At 31.2% G+C, this 17,304-nt stretch overlaps 1 protein-coding gene across 4 annotated transcripts in view; it reads right to left on the bottom strand.

The window, feature by feature from the left end:
- Positions 1–5,691: 5,691 nt before the first annotated feature.
- The window catches only part of LOC108563672 (acetylcholinesterase-like), a 70,685-nt gene continuing 59,072 nt past the window's right edge, over positions 5,692–17,304 (bottom strand). For 3 of the 4 annotated variants that reach the window (XM_017922410.1, XM_017922409.1, XM_017922411.1), the window contains 3 exons: positions 15,351–15,426; positions 9,016–10,860; positions 5,692–6,625 (listed from right to left, as the gene is read on the bottom strand). In XM_017922410.1, coding sequence (XP_017777899.1) covers positions 6,504–6,625; positions 9,016–10,840 — 1,947 coding nt within the window. In that variant the 5' untranslated portion in view covers positions 10,841–10,860; positions 15,351–15,426 and the 3' untranslated portion in view covers positions 5,692–6,503. The remainder of the gene's footprint in view (positions 6,626–9,015; positions 10,861–15,350; positions 15,427–17,304) is intronic. The other variant, XM_017922413.1, reaches the window with a different exon arrangement.

The following is a 17,304-nucleotide window of genomic DNA, read 5'->3' as shown; positions in this document are numbered from 1 at the left end:
GGAAAATAATATTTAACCGGTGGCTACATTCGAAATCTCGATAACCATAATTCCGATATTGTCATAATCTCGACAGTATCAATATAATATAACATAAAAAATAAATTGAAATAAATTCCTGGGCGCAATTATTAATAACAATAAATATTTATTATTATAGTATTTGTTTTCGTTGACTTATTCATTATAAAACTTAACGATAAGAAATATTCTGTAATAAAATTAGTTTATGTTTGTCGGGAATTTGATTGTCGAGATTTTGGTTGTCGGTATTTCGATATAGATCCATATTTAACACAATCAGAACCGCATTTAGGCTATTTTTAGGGATTGGAACAAATGTATTTAATTTAAAAAGGGTCAAAATCATATTAAAAACTATAGTATTTCATATAGAAGTTGTTTTGTTAATAATAAACAGCAATTAGATTCCTCCAATATCCCGGACTATTTGAAACCAAACTAGTCGAAGTATTAAATACATACCGAAATAAACTGCAGAAAATTAGACTTGATTGTACAAAAGGATAAAAAATAGTTTATGTACACAAATATAATTTTGTTTGTTTTTGATATTTTTAATAGTAAATCCGCACTGATCGAAGCCGAACTATACGAGATATTGCTGTACTAAATTAAAACATTAGTAATGTAAGTTACCCATTTAGCAAGGTTGAATTATAATATATTATTTATTATTTGTTTTCCTATATCTAACTAAAATGTTAACCGGAGCAAATGACAATTTATTTATGGAATTTTAATCAGACTATATAAAATTGACAGAAAACAATGAATTATTTTGAAAAAAAGAAAAGATTGCGAAGAGATTTTTGATCGATCGCAAACAGTTGAAAATCTGAATATTTCGGACATGACTAAATTTTTCATTAATTTCGATCACTTTTTAAATAAAAAGACAATCTCAAAAAGTAATAAGTTGACCACACCTGCTGTATAAAAATTGATAATGTCAGAAGAAGAATTAAACAAACTTATGAGAATTGAAAACAATTCTCAAAAGAACTTACATTTACCTCTGAAGATAATAATATTTTCAAAATATATATTTTTTTTACTTCATAAAATACAGAAGGATTTTCTTTAATTTACTCATTCTTGTATTTATGTATATTCCAATATTGTTCCAAAAAAATCTAAGAAGCATGAAAGGTTGTAAAATAATAATTATTCTAATTATATAATGATTTTTTTATTTCAATCCATATAAATATAGATTTTCTTAAATTTTAGAATGAACATCTTTGGTATTATTATATAAATTCTTAGAAAAGGTATGTCTCTTTAATGCTTCTATTATATTAACAAGTTTCTTTTATCAAAATTTAAAAGAAGTAAAATCAAATTAATTTCATTTGTTTTTTACTAGTTTTATTTTCTATTTATTTTATTTTCTTACATAGCATTTTTCAACATTTATAGCCGATGATTTCATTAGAATTCGTAAATAATTAAAAAATAGATATATTTTGCTTAAATTTTGATTCGAGTCATATTCTATTATATCTGATAATTTCTAAATATGTATTTAGATGTCAAACTATTAATTGCAGTTATATAGAAAATTGAATGATTTTCGAAAAGTTCAAATCTGTTTTCTAAAGCGTATATTGTTTTATCTTTCCTTTCTTGTATTTCCTGATTTTATCTTAAGACATTTTAATTATTGCTTCTAAATATTTGTAAGATGTCATAACATTTCCCATATTAACTTAATGGTAATTTATTTCCTATATTTGCAGGAAATCGCTCTGAACGCACTAAACGCTGTTCGATAAACATTAAATTTTTAATTCATTCATTCTGAGACTTTTATATGTTCCTTTATATATACTGCTTATAATAGACATAGAGATTGTACATTATTCTTCCCGTATGACTTGTAATTTCAAATATATGTATTTTGAAAAAATACACAACACTCATACAAATCAATATTTCATAAAGATGTATATAATTTAATATATTTATGAATAATTCATCACAATTGGAGCAAATGGAGCAATTCTTATAAAAGTAAATATCTGAAATTATTTTCATTCCATTTCTTTGTGTGTGAATACATTGCAGCCGTATCTCCTATTGGATTTATCAGCAAAAGCTGTACGTAATATACCTTTTTTATTGTCCCCCTTAAAGCAAACCTTTCTTACTGGTAACACAGGTACAAAATTCACTCCTAAGTATTATAATTTAAATGTAAAGTAAGAAATATTATTTTTTTCAATGCGGCTTTGATCTGTCCGGATTCACTATATTTCAATTTTAAAATTTCAAAGAAACCAAATTGTAATTAAGCAAAATTTAATTTAATTTTAAATAATTTGTATACATAATTATATTTAAGACTTTGACGTTTTAACAACTAAGCCAATCTGTAGTTTTGGCATCATATGAAATTACTCTGGATGTTGTATAAAATAAAAACTCCATATAATTGCATCAAACCTTGTTTATTAAAGTCCGTTAAGATAGTTCTCGGAAAAGGGAGTGTGGTTAAAATATATCCTTGACTAACAACACGATTCAGAGAGAGACATGTCTAAAGATGTGATGAAACAAATATTATCTGAAGTAAAGGCATCTCCTGTGTTTTCCTTTCAACTTCTTAAGATATATGGTATTCACTTGGATGACATCAAAGAAGAGTTTTTGATTTGTAGAGCATTAAAAACTGTTATGAAAGATGAAGACGACTAGTGTAGAGTCTATACCAACTTGGGCTTTCAGTCAAAAGTTAAAGAGGTTGCACCCCAAGCAAAGGGTTTACACTGCAAGATTACCCTAGCTACCAAGACTCTTCCAAAGGCTTTTCAAGAAGTGTATTGTCAATTATATAAAATCTAGTGCTCTCAATACTCGTCTGTTCAAAGAACTATGCAAATGCGTAATACTTCTTTTCCACACAGCTGTTTGTTGGTTATCAAAAGGCAATATTATTAGCTCCGAAAAATAATTTGCCTTGGGACCTCAACTATCCTTAATCCATTGACAATATTGAATACTAAGTAATATTTGTTTTTGGTAATTTGGTAACAGAGATTTTATAAATTACGTTTGTCTGTTGATGAAAAGACATAGTTTTGAAACTATTAATAAAAATTGTTTCTTAAACGTTGAGTATAACCAATAAATATGATATATCAAAAGGAGAATCAACGTTCTATTTAAGGAAAATACCAAAGTTTTACCGAGACATTCTGAGATTTCCAATATACAAATCGAATTCAAATGAGTTGAACTGACTAAGGATTTCATACGAAATGAATATTTGTTTGAATATGATTTGTCTTATAAAATCAGATTCAATTTGCAAATATAAATCATTTCAAAATAATAAATAAAAAGATGAATTTAGAAAATGCAGTAAAATGGAAATTAAAAACTAGAATATAATTTATATAGTTACCTACGTAACTATATAACTACCTACTACCTAACTATATAAATTATATTCTAGTTTTTAATTTCCATACATTACACATTATTAATGATGTATTTTGATGTTCTTACTGCATTTTCTAAATTCACCTTTTTATTTATTATTTTGAAATGATTTGATTTATATTTGCAAATTGAATCTGATTTTATAAGACAAATCATATTCAAACAAATATTCATTTCGTATGAAATCCTTAGTCCTTAGTATAACTGAAATTTGCTCATATAAGTTATTAATATATTTCGTTCGACCCATGATTAGTAACTATGTCTAATAACATTTAAATCATGTTATTGAAATATGTAGTAAATATAATTAATTAGGTTATACGTGATATGTACAAGCATTATTTTATTTAATTTCAATCATCATAATAATAATTATAATAATACAATCCATGGCCAACAACAATGCTAACTCAATAAACAAAAAAACTCATACACATTAGATTTTCCTCTTTATTAATTATACACAATATGGCATTTTAACGGAGAAACAGAACACAATAAAACAGTTAAATGGGAGAAAATTTAACAGAAGAATTAACTTCATTTCGATAGGCCCAATACTTTTACACACACCAAACAATATAAGAAACTTTCTTTCTAAAGGAAGAAACTTAGAATTAAAAATACATCATAATAAAAACTATTTAACAATAATTCTGCTAATATAACATGTCATTTTGTTCACTTTTCATTCAATATATTTTTGCTTGTTCTTTTATCATTATTATTTTTTTTATCACTTAAGAATAATAACAAATTCAATAAAAACTATGCTTTTCGTATAATACATAGAAAAAAATCCTGAAGTAATCAAAAACTCAAGAATGAAATGCAACCACCTCGTAATTTACATAAATACGCAACCCCAACAATAATAATAATTACAATCATAATTATATAAGCTTAAATATATGCTTTGGACAATTATTAATAATTACTTTATTTCTTGTTTCGCTGTTTTAATTAATATATCATATATTTGTTTTTTTTTTCTATTAGGCTCATTTTGTAAAATGGTAGTAACTCGAATATATTATATATATTTTTTTAAAGAACTGGAAGAACCGGGCAAGCCAATTTTATTTACTTTTTTTTTCATGGTTATTTTGTATTTTAGAAATTCAATTGGAATGAGTTTCAAACCAAAGAAAGTTCTAAATATAAGTCTAAAAAGGTTTTTTTTCTTCAGCTTATTATCATCATATACAGTGTATATCGAAAGCAAGGATATGTTGTTATATTCTATATTTATATATATATAATATTAATACCTAAACCTAAATTTATGATATGTCCATTTTTTTTTAATTGGAACACCAAACGTGATGTTTAATTTTACTCGTGGCAAAGGTGACAATTTCCATTCGCCACCAGGAAAATTAAATATCAGTATTAAACTAGAGCTACTCACATCCAGTGCATATGAAAATCTACGACAACGTTACAAAATGTACAATTATTTGCTGGTCGTTAAAAAGGGATCCGAGGGTCTCGGTTAAAATCTCATCGTCTTCATATTTTGATAAATATTTTTTTTATTCTTATTCAAGAAAGCCAGTTATGATTCTGTCTTCAAGTTATTAGTTATTATTATTATTTTTCCTTTGCTCAAAAATATCTAACTTAAACTAAACACATAACTACTGTGTGTCTGTGTGTGATAGTGTGTATAGTACCAATGAGGTACGGTTTAAAACTTGTTGATTTTTTTTTTCGTTTCTAAACACAGAAGTTGCTAAAAACTAAAATCATTATATATAATTACAATAATCGCTCTCACGATTGTTGACAATGGTTACACAAAAAAAAACAAATATTAAATTTCACTTAAATTTGCACCATCATCTGGATATGTTTTGAGTAGTAGTTTTAGTGGTAATGCGGGGCGAGCTTAAGAAGTATAATGGCGGCTTGCCGCTTGTATCCATTAATTTTTCCTTACTCTATTTCCAAGTAAAAATTATTACAAGTGGCAAGCTAATACTAAGAATGCGGAGGCACTAGAGTATACTCTATCGTTACTAGAATACTAGGATTAATAGAGAGAGTTTCATTATTTGTCAAAACTATGTTTTCAAGTTTTTTTTCCTTCGTCTTCATCTTCTTCTTTCTTTTTTTCATATTAAGGCAGCAAAGATTAGATTAATGTAGCTTAGCTAGACTTGTTTATATCCCTTGTTCTTTTCCACTTCGCGCTGTGAGACAATTGGCATTATTTTAGTCACTGTTTCCAAGATTCAACAATCTTCGCCAGATTATACAGATTATGTTTTTGCACAGCCCTTAAGAATCAGTGCTTCGAAAGAAAAACAAAAACTAAAAGAAAACAAGATAATTATAGGTTTTTCTCCTTCATGAAGATCTTCTTTTCGCTATAAAGTTGATGATGATTTCAATAGGCCTTTGGTATTCATTTAGAAGCTGCTAAGAAGCCCATTTCTGGTCCTAAAAAACCTTGTTTTATTTACTCTTTTTTTTTTAAATTTTATTTTTTGTAATATATATTTTTTGTTTATATATTTATAAAATACAAACATCGTTCAATCTGTGTTTGTAAGTTTGGGCGATTCGACAATTCCAATCGCATTGCAGCCACCTGCTTTCATCCTCATATATTTTTGTATATATTATTTATATATTCAGTATAGGCCGGGTGAACTGGTGAACATGAAGCAAAACACCCCACGAAGACAATTGATATTTATCACTGTATGAGAGGGAGAAAATAACAAAAGAAAAAGAAGAATGTACCAATAATATTGTCCATAAACAGTGAAAATCTCCACCGCTACGAGGATTTTTTATCATCACAAGCGTAGACTATGTAGCTTGAAGCATAACTATCCCTAACCAATTTCATATTTGTTTCCTTTTTGTTGTGGTTTTCAATTTCCAATGATATACTCGTATTGTGTATTTTTTTTGTTGAATTTTTTGTTTGTTTTTTCTTTTGCACCAATATGGTGATATGCTTTCCAAAAATTTTGACCAAATTTGATGATTCGGTGTTCGCTTCCGTTGCTTGGTACATTCTACCAGAGGTGTCGCATTGTGCAGACCAAGAATGTTGCCAAGGTGGCGACCCCTATCGAAGATACCGATTGCATGGACGAACTCGTGCACGGCTTGTTAGATGGCGCATTCTGTATTTCAGCTGAAACAAATTCAAACATTCAAAAGTTAGTTTCAAACTATTTGAAAACTATAAAACACATAAAACAATTATAAGTAAATCTATTCATATGCATGCATTAAATCAATATACAATATTTAGATATTTAACGAAATACATTTTTTTTAATATTTTGACAAAGAGGAAAGAACTAATGGTAGATTGATATTTTTCAATACTTGTATACTTTTTAAGTTTTGTTGTACTGATATTTAATATTTTATGAAAAGTGTAATTTTTTTAGGTACAATAATTATGCAATTTAAAATATTAAAATGTTCTGAGTGCGTAGTATATATGAATTTTCATTTTAGTTTAAACTTTTGTGATAAATCAAGTCATTACTGTAGAATAAGCTTTATATTAAATATTGTATGTATACTATACTATTAATGCAACAAAATATTAAATTTAGAAATATTATAGTAATATCTAACCTAATGAAGATAAATCCATTATTATTATTATATTTTTCATATTATTTAGAAAATTCAATTCTACATATATAAAACCATTTAATTTACTCCTTATGTATAATTAAATTTGTTAATTAAACCGAATTTGGATTGGATTTACGTGGGAAGTAAACATATTATAGTCCTATTAACTATCATGAGCCAATAGGATCAATACATCGGACGTTGAAATTTAATATATTAATACGGGACGTATGAATACTAACAAGCATTATATTCGTATGTTTACATAAGGTACAATTGCTTTTCATTTATAACAGAATGGACATTTTGCAAATTATTATTTTTTCTTTACATTATATAAACGGAAAGAGTTTTCCGCTGAAATCACTGGAATAAATATTTGATTTATTATCACTGTGGAACCTCGCTTGACGAGCATTTCGCTTAACGAGCCAAATAAATTGTAAGAAAAATGACTCGCAAAATGGAACACATTATCGTATAGTTTATATGGGGAAAATTCTTTCACTATACGAGTAAAAATCCCGAAATTTTGGAACGGATTATGCAAGGTTCTACTTTATTTACTCTATTTGTATTTGGAATATTTGTTTTCTTTTATTTTTTTATAAGTGAGATATTTGTATTGTGTTAAGTCATAGTTAATTTGATATATTAGATAAGTATAATAAATGAAAGGTTGTCGCTGGTTTAATAAGGGTTTACCTAAATATATTAGTAGCGTTTATAGCGCATCATAAACTGATTAAGATATAGCGGATTAACTCATTTCACATTCAATTACATTCCATGGAAAGTTCTCGTTATCGAGTATATTATTCCCACTTGAATCTGTATCCATTAAACCTTCCATTTGGATTTAAATGAATTTGCAGCGTGCAACCATTAAAAAACTTTTTCCAGGACAGACCGAAGGAAAAACAAAACTTATTTTTGCAAACTCCCGTCTACTAGGTAAGCATGCTCCGGCACAGGCAAATCGATTCAGATTCAAGTGGGGGAGAGAGAAAAATAGAGAGAGATGGGAATAAGTAGAATGAATAAGAAGAAAAAGACGAAGAAAGGAGAACAAGAAAAAAAAATTGGAATAGAACAAGTTTATTGGGGTAACCGAGTGAAGGATATGGCGAAAAGTTTTAATATTTCCATTCACATTAACGTTATTCTCCCTCTTTCTCTTCTCCTTTAGTTTTTCCTTTTACCAGCGGTCGGAAGTTTTCCCAACAATCGCTGAAAATCTCTCTTTCCCTCTTAGCTCGAACGATATAATTGTTTTCTCTCACCACTCCGTCTCTTGGGTATACCGAATCGGCCAATTCTACTGTAGGAACATTTTTCCTGTCGTAATAAAGCCATGCTTTCGGATTTATTATTGCAAATTTTTCATTGCTTTTCTGATATTAATATTACGGACCGTTATTGGCACGTATGCAATATTATTCTCTAGGCGAATGGTTCTGCAGAGATTTTCTTCGTACATTTGCTCCAGTTTTATTCTTCTACTCTCATCTTCATCTAATATTTCTTTTATTAAAGCCCATAAATAATAAATTATATTGCAGCACCTGCTTTGCAATCATAAGTTTTTTATTCGATATAAAATATTTGGCATATACTGACTGATATTTCCTTTGAAGTTCTCAACTTTATTTCTTAATCATAAAAATCCTGAGAGTCTGAATTTCTCTTACAAATCTCGCTTACAAATTTAAATTATATTCGTAAAATTAATTAAAACTAATTGGATTCCGTTTGTGCGGAGAAATATTTATGAAGAGATCGAGCGAGCTTTTTAATCGAAACAACATAACCGCAGAGAAAGCACTTTATGCAAATTCTGACCTTTGTACACGTTAAAAATAACGAACTGCACCGGACAAGTAAGGATTATGTAAAGTGGGATTTTCTACGGTGGAACAAAATAATATTTACCTGTGATTTGCGTCAGTTGAGGTAGGTACTTTTTCCAAAAGGCACACTGCTTGAGTCTGGGGCCTCGTCCAGTTGCGGTGGAGTTGACGTCAAGGGTGAGGAATTCCCGGCCGTAGGTGGTATGTAGTGGCCAAAACGTGGGCGTCCAGACACCGTTCGGTGATAAACTTGGGTTTCCGGTTTTGGCGAAGTTAGCCCAATACCGCATGATACGTTTGGATAGATCGACTTCTTGTGCTGTGTAGCTTTTGGTGGGGTTTAGGGGTTCTCCGAAGACGTAGTTGATTTCGTCGGCGTGCATGACACCAGTCCAGGAAGGCCATGGATTTGCGATTGTCCTATGTTTGTAGTAGTACATGTAGACATTGTTACCTGTCTCCGAATAGCGATGTGCGAATTCATTCACGTTGCAGGTAAATTGGTAATCACCTACCATCTTGTCGAGGGCGTCGCGGTTACTGACCGGATCATCAGGGTTTAGCCAGTCGGTGTATTCGAAGACGATGGCTTGACGAGCGACAGCATTCAAGTACGGATTTAGCTCGGTGACAGCCCTCAGGAATTCCTGGCGATTAACGTAAACATTCTCCTCCTTCTTAAATAGTTCCGTCAGATAATAAATAATGAAATAATAGCCTTCTTCTGTGTTGGATCCCATGAGGATATTTGTCTTCTTGAAGTTTTTGTTAGCCAGCGCCTTGACCGGATGCTCGTCCAAGAATGCACCATCTATAACCGGCACAAAGGGGAATTCGCAAATACCCAAAGTCCCCCATTCATTATTCACGAGTTCAACGGGATCTTTTTTCCTGAGGCAGGCGATGACTGCCGGGATCTTTTTGCTATCGCTCGGACAGCCCACGGCTTCGGCTAATCGCAGTCCTCGAAGGATGCTCTCCTCCCTAGTAATGAGGGCCCAAGGAGCAGTGGCACTTCCCGATTCCATGATGGCCTGCGAGAATAGGTTCCTGGAAAGAGGCGAGAGTAGATGGAAAGAGACAGAGGCCGCACCAGCGGATTCCCCGAAGAGCGTGATATTGTTTGGATTGCCGCCAAAGGCGGCGATATTATCGCGAACCCATTGCATGGCCATCATCTGATCGAATAATCCAGCGTTCCCGGGGACGTCGGTTGTTCCGAAGTAAAGAAAACCCAGCGAGGCGACGCGGTACTGCATCGAAACGAGGATTATGTTCTCCTCGGATACTATTATGTTATGATCGTAAACGTCAAGAGTATTGGTGCCTGAGTAGAAGCCACCTCCGAAGACCCAAAGCAAGACGGCTGCGTTCTTCGGTCGTGGTTTTGGGACGACTACGTTAATATAAAGACAGTCCTCGTTCAACGGGGTGTTTGGGTTCCACATGGTGGCTCCTGGGAAGTCACCGAATACGGTATCTATAATTTGTACGCACGAATTGGGCTGTTTGGTGGCATTCAGAACGTACTCCCATTTCTCGATCGGTCTTGGATGTCGGAACCGGAGGTGACCCACCGGCTTCTGGGCGTACGGGATTCCGAGCCATGCATCAACTTGTTTTCCCGTTGCCGCATCTATCGTAATGCCTCGAACTTTTCCTTTCTTGGTCTGCACGACCAGAGGGTCATCATCGGTGCTATCTCTTCGGGAAAACTCCCGTCTCTCTTCCGGCGCATCACGTCTAAACTCCTCGCTATCTTTGTGAGGATCGAACGGATCCCGCGCTATATGAAATGCTTCCGCATGCGGCTCTCCCGGATGGTGACGACCTCTGTGCGGATTCGGAAGGCATGAGGGCAATACGAAGCATACTAGAAGCGCCCACGTGGTCCACAGTCCCGGCATTGCTTTCTTTAAATTCAATACTGAAACAAACATAGAAATTTGATTATTATATGTTATTCAACATGATTAAATTTTAATATTGACCATATTTATTCCAACAACACAATGAAATAAAACCATATGAATCACTATAACGAATTAATCACTAATTAAAATCTCATAATAATTACTTTTAGCTAATTAGAACATTGGTCATTAAAAATATATATTGTTTTATTAATAAATAAACAAATAAAACTGTTTAACCTTGTTACGATCTTGAATAATATATAACATAGATGACTAAACTTCCAAAAACATTCTATTTTATTGTACAAAAATCCATTGACGTTTAAATGTAATTGCACACTTGTGCACTTCTATATCGCAATTTTTAATGCCGCAAGTTAAAATTGCAAGTTACGCTCGCACTTACGCTAAGAATTGCTTCCGAGAATGCCATTTTTCTATTGAGCCACTTAAGCGGGTCAAAGCCATTTCACAAAGTTTATTCACACACATTACGCAACATTTGGTTACGCAACTTGAATTGCAGTTTAGATAAATTGTACGTTCTTTAGACGGAATAATTAAAGACAACCGAAATTGATGAATAATATGAAACAATATTATAATTTCTTAAAAAAATAAATCTAAGTGAGAATGGTAAAAAAATACTTTACTAGGTCCAATCAAAATAGCTGATTGCGGCCAATAAACAAATTAAATTAACTAAATTAGGAATAAATCAAAATAATTTGACTTTACAGTTACTATAAATTTAAAAATGAAATTTGCCGACAAAAAGAAAGACTAACAACACAAACTGGTTTAACTTTAAATTGAGCTTATAATAACTTCACTGTAATAATTATTATTTGTAAAGTAATCCTTTTGTAAGAACTTATTACTAACTTATTGAACATGCACAAAAAATAACTTAGTAATAAGATATGTAATAATAAAAGTTCTTGGTTAATGCAATTATATATTTATAGAAAATATATTAATGAATCAACACATTCTGAGCTGTTATAATATATTTGATTGAGCAATAAGTTGTTATTATACTGTTTTAAAGTTTATCTTAATTAAGATTAACGGAACGGCGCCGGAAAAAATATGCGCATTAATTAAACTCGAGGGTGTTGGGAACAAATAAAAATAAAGAGCGAAAGATCGATCATCGTTCATTCGCCATGCACGGCAGAACCAGCTGCCCCCATCGATTATTACATAATTTCCCATAATGAAATCGTACTCGAATCCGATGATACGAATCTCTAATTTTCTACAGCAATAAAAAACGCATTAGCTTACTACTCGCTTTATAGGCTTGCACTTAGTTATCCTCAAAATAGATTTAGTTTAAGCACATATCAGCATGTTTGTTGTGTTACTTTGACTTTTTCATCCCTAAATACGTAGATACATTAAATAAATATACATTTTTTTGAATTATTTAAAAGGTTTAATATTTAATGGTTTAATATACACAACATATACAAACAAAAATTAAGCATTTAAATTATTATTATCAACAAAAAATACAACCGTCGATAATCAGATATTCATCAAATAAATTATTATTATATTTTTTAGTCTGTATATAAGATAATATTTTGATTTTGTCTCGCGTAATGTTGTTCGATCTTATGTTTATATAAGGTATATGGAGAGAAAAGCACATAATTACATTATAAATAAACTCCATATAAAACGATTAAAAAGTCTCAAGTACATAACGATTTTATTTCAATATTTATTTATAAATTGTAGTAGTACTATAAAATTATTCATTATAAAAAAAAGTTATCTAATAATAATGTTTTTTTGAAATTATCATATTTTAATATTTATGTTTACTTACAACAAATACACGGATACACGAAATGTTCTTGTATATATACACTGTCATGAATGTCGTATTTTCATAGTAGTCGTAATGTGTTTTGCTGGCGGTAGGTTGATAACCTATTGACCGGACTCTTCCTATCACCATGATATAATTTAAGTGCCGTTCACACCACTTACATAACATTAGAGAACGTTATATGTAATCAGCTGATGCAAACCTCTAGTTAGGTAACAGTCTCTTGACCTTATGAATAGTCACATCTTAAATTTGGATATTTGCTTATATTTTATTATAAATAATTATAAAAGATGGATGGTAGTTAAAGTTTCACAAAAAAAGGTTGATCGATATGTTTTGAGAAATAAAAGAGACAGACTTAATATAAAACTATATTTTTTATAATTATCATATATGTCATGTTTAATAAAACTATGAATAGTTGCTGATTTCTATCGAATTTCTTTTACATACATTATTTTATTCCTACTTAACCAATAATGTATGCTTTCCTGCATGCATTTTAATTTTGAACTTCTGAGATTCCATCTGTGCAGTTCATCCTCTGAACTAATTTTGTTTAATGCAGATGACATTTGTGTTGTGGTAATGTTGTATGGGGATTTCCGCAATTCTCGAATCGTGTTAGAGCAAAATCGTGTTGTGGGAATTCGTCATTCTACCGAGGTAACCTATGTTTGTTTAATTGGTTTCATGTCTGTTTGTGGTTAATTTATTCGTTACAATAGCATTTCGAGGAGTGTCTAAAAATCCCCATGTTTGATTGAAACCTATTATCGTTTAGTAAAAGAAAGGCAAAAGAAATATTTATTTCTGAGTTGAATTGTGAATGATGAGAGAGAAAAGCGAATGCGAACTACGCCTTCAGCTGTTCAACTTTTATAGCTGAATAAATATTAGCATTATTCTATTTTAGTCCGGGAAGTAGCAAATAAAGGTAGAGCCGTACCGGCCGAGACATTTTTCGAATTGAATGCCGTCCCGTGTTTGCACTGCACTCGATGTATACATGACCCATTCCGAAAATCAATATATTTATTCACAGATTCGTTCTCGGTAGATGAAGAATGCTAAGGTTCAGTTCATTCGGATAGAGTATTTGCGTCGGATGCTCACTTAATTAAAGTTGGGATTAATCAGCGGGTCGCTGTTTATTTTAAGTATCATCGAGGACGGAAATGGATGCGCGGAAATGGACCAATCGGCGACGGGATTTGCGAGTGCAATTTGACTTGTGTCGAGTGTGTAAAATGTGTATCCGAAATGACCATTGGTTCTACGTCCGATCCACGTCCATCCTTCCATCCGTTCACTGGCCAATATGCCAGGACTACCTTCCGCACATCTATTTTACTAAATGTAATTATAATCACATCATGAACACTCCAGCTGATTCAATCGAAATGTCCGCCCCAATTAACTCATGGTTCAATTAAACATGCTGCGTAACATAATTCAATCATCACAACTACCACAAACACGAATATAAACTTACATCTTCATTATTTCACTTAAAGTTAGCGCAAATTATAGATCCGTCATAGTGCATGATTAACTGCAAATCTATGAACTTGCTAATTATATGCTAATAGTATATGTATAGTATATGTAAGCTAATAGTATATGTATACTAGTTTTAGACTAGTAATTGAAGAAAAACAACCATTGGCAAAAATTTCGCACTTTCGCAATTTCAAAGTTTTTCATGTCTTTACAATAAAATCTCAGTTACACTCTTACACATATAAACTTTTATAATTATGTAATTTATAATTAATATGTAGATATCTTAAACGATAGCTTTAAATATGTATTTGCTAGTTCAATCACTGTATCTAAGTTTAAAATACATTTCAATTTACAACAATTACATATAAACCTATACCTTGCATTTCGCTATAATGGCCTTTATTAATTATGGACCTTTTTTGATTTACGGCACACAATGTTTCATCATAGTGCCAAAAAACTCTGAAAAATTAGCAGGAAGACAGATTTGTATCAATATAATTGATTCGTTATACGTCTTTACCGGAACGTAAATACGGTACTTTTAGAAATATATCAGATCGTGTGATCATACTATTTGAGTTTTATATCCACAGTCCTAAACGACATATTATGAAAGACAAAGGAAAGACTGCATACTATATCTTGTCTTGTCAACCTGTTTCTATATGTCCGCATAATACATATGACTGAAAGATCTGTGGTCGGTAGCCAATTCACAATAAACACTCCTACTAAATACAGATACTATTTTCTACTCATAAATATTTTATAAATAAATATACAATAAACTGCAGACCGCATTATTTTTGCCCTAATAATAATTGATAGTAAAAATAAAATGTGAAATAATTAAAGAGAAAATGGTGACATATTACAATTTGATTAAATCAGAGAATGGTCCATTATGCACGCGGTCGAAGTTGCCCATTATTGTCAATCAATCAACCTATTATTCCATTAAATATAAAATGTAACAAAATATAAAAGACAGCATTTTGTTGGATTTACCAACGGTATTATTACCATTTAATGTAATTTATTGTTTAATAGCTTTATCATTTAATTGTAGTAATCAATGCATTGCGTAGGTAATTGAAAATATATTATTATACTTGAATGATAAATACTTCTGTTGTTACTTACTTATTAAATGTCAACAAGATGAAAGACCATGTGGTGGCATATTTGTGCTAGGAAATCGTTAAATTCTCCTTTGTTTCTGCAAAAGAATTAATAGATACATCAATATATTTCAAGAATAATTGAATTGAATTTTGTATTTATTAGAAATATTGTAATTTGGATATTTATTATCCAAATTACAATATTTCTAAATATTGATAAATTATCTAATATAATTGGAGGTTAAAGTAGTTCATTCATATTTGTTTTTGTGTATTTTTATGAAGAACTATTATAAATCGAAGACTAAAGATAATTATTTAAAGTTTATATTGTTTATTTATTAATTCCTAAATAACAAACATTTGTTTTTTCCGTCTGATTTATCATATTTTTTGTAGTTATACTACAAATAAATTGCTAACAGTTCTTCATAAGTTCCTCGCTTTGACATACAGAGACAGCTGTCAATTTGTGACCCATTACATTTTTTAGAAGATACAATTTCTTGGTTTCAAACGCTGCGGGATATTAGCGGTTTCGATTACCCGTACAATTGTTATATTGTTAATTTAATTCATGTTATTTTGAGGTGCTTGAAATGATCGATCGGAAATGTTTACACAAAATAAAGCCTAGTTTCACTATTTGTTTTAGCAAGACTCTCTGCAATTTATCTTTATTTACTCGCGCGCATTACTCTATAACAATAGAGCTCACAATGTATCTATTATAGTATTAATAGGAGTGGTAGTGTCCTTAACAATGGGGCTAGGTTAATAAAAGATAACTTTGGCGAATGCGCCGGGCGTTTTCACCGTAACGCAGTGCAATTTTGGCGGCAACGTTTTGCGTAATAAAATAATATCAGCGTGGTGGGATGAGGTTTGGTTGGTTGGTGGCGGCGCCTAAGTGCTTTTCGGCGTACACAGCTACCGGAATAAAATGAAAAATCGCTTCCGGGCGTAGCGCATTACAATGCAGCGATTTCGAGTGTCGGAGGACGAGGAGGAAGGAGGAGGACCGACGGAAGCGGAGGGACCCTGCAGCACAACAGTCAATTTTGGGACTATCAAGTCCTGAAAACCCGATATACGCAGCAGCATTCTACACAATCCTATGTATACTTATATAACTTTCTGTTATATCATAAATCAAAATATTGCTTAGCATATTCCCTCTTTCTCCCTTATTCATTCAATGTATATATATACAAACACATTTTTCATTTCCTTCTTTTAGAGAAGCAAAAGTCATTATCGAGTTTAAATTAATTCAGATATTGCGTGCTCCGAAGCGTGTTTACACTTGCGATCATGTTTAAGATATTTCCAGAATGCTCTGATAAATTTATATATTAACAAAAAAAATACACACATACACCGTTCGTGCACGGAATCGATTACTTACGAAACTAATAGCTTTTTAGTAAGTTCGTTTCCTTCCCGCTCGAGGATCAAAAGGACACGGCCAAATAGAATGACTCTTGGTTGACTATTCCAGAGTCGTGCCGTATTCTATTACCGGTATTTATAAAAAAAAATCGCGTATATCGAACCTGAATAGCAAGGTTGCAAATATACATACACACAAAGCATAGCTTGAATGCAGGGTGTCCTTCAGCTATTCCTTGTTAGAATCGATATATAATCTTCTTCGTGTTCATAAAGGGTGAGCCTCGGGAATATATTTTAATGTACGCTTTCTTGTTGTTAAAAATATTTATTTACTATCTATTCAATCCGAATATTCACATTTTCTTATACAACTGATTTATTTAGAACAAAATGATAAGTCTAATGGTTATTTCTAAATGTTTAAATATATCTGATTTCAGTTTATTGTAATTTATAACACTTTCTACAGTTTAATACGTATTTTGATGTATATTTCATAGTACAGGTAATCGATTTTGCCAATATCAGATTAATCGAGTACTTTAAACCGCATAAAAATAAAAAGATATTTGTATGTA

The sequence above is a fragment of the Nicrophorus vespilloides genome, unplaced genomic scaffold, assembly GCF_001412225.1.
Source record: "Nicrophorus vespilloides isolate i.1.1-1 unplaced genomic scaffold, Nicve_v1.0, whole genome shotgun sequence".
NCBI lineage: Eukaryota > Metazoa > Arthropoda > Insecta > Coleoptera > Silphidae > Nicrophorus > Nicrophorus vespilloides.
The sequence above is the reverse complement of the archived record's forward strand: the minus strand, read 5'-3'. Positions and strand labels throughout refer to the sequence as shown.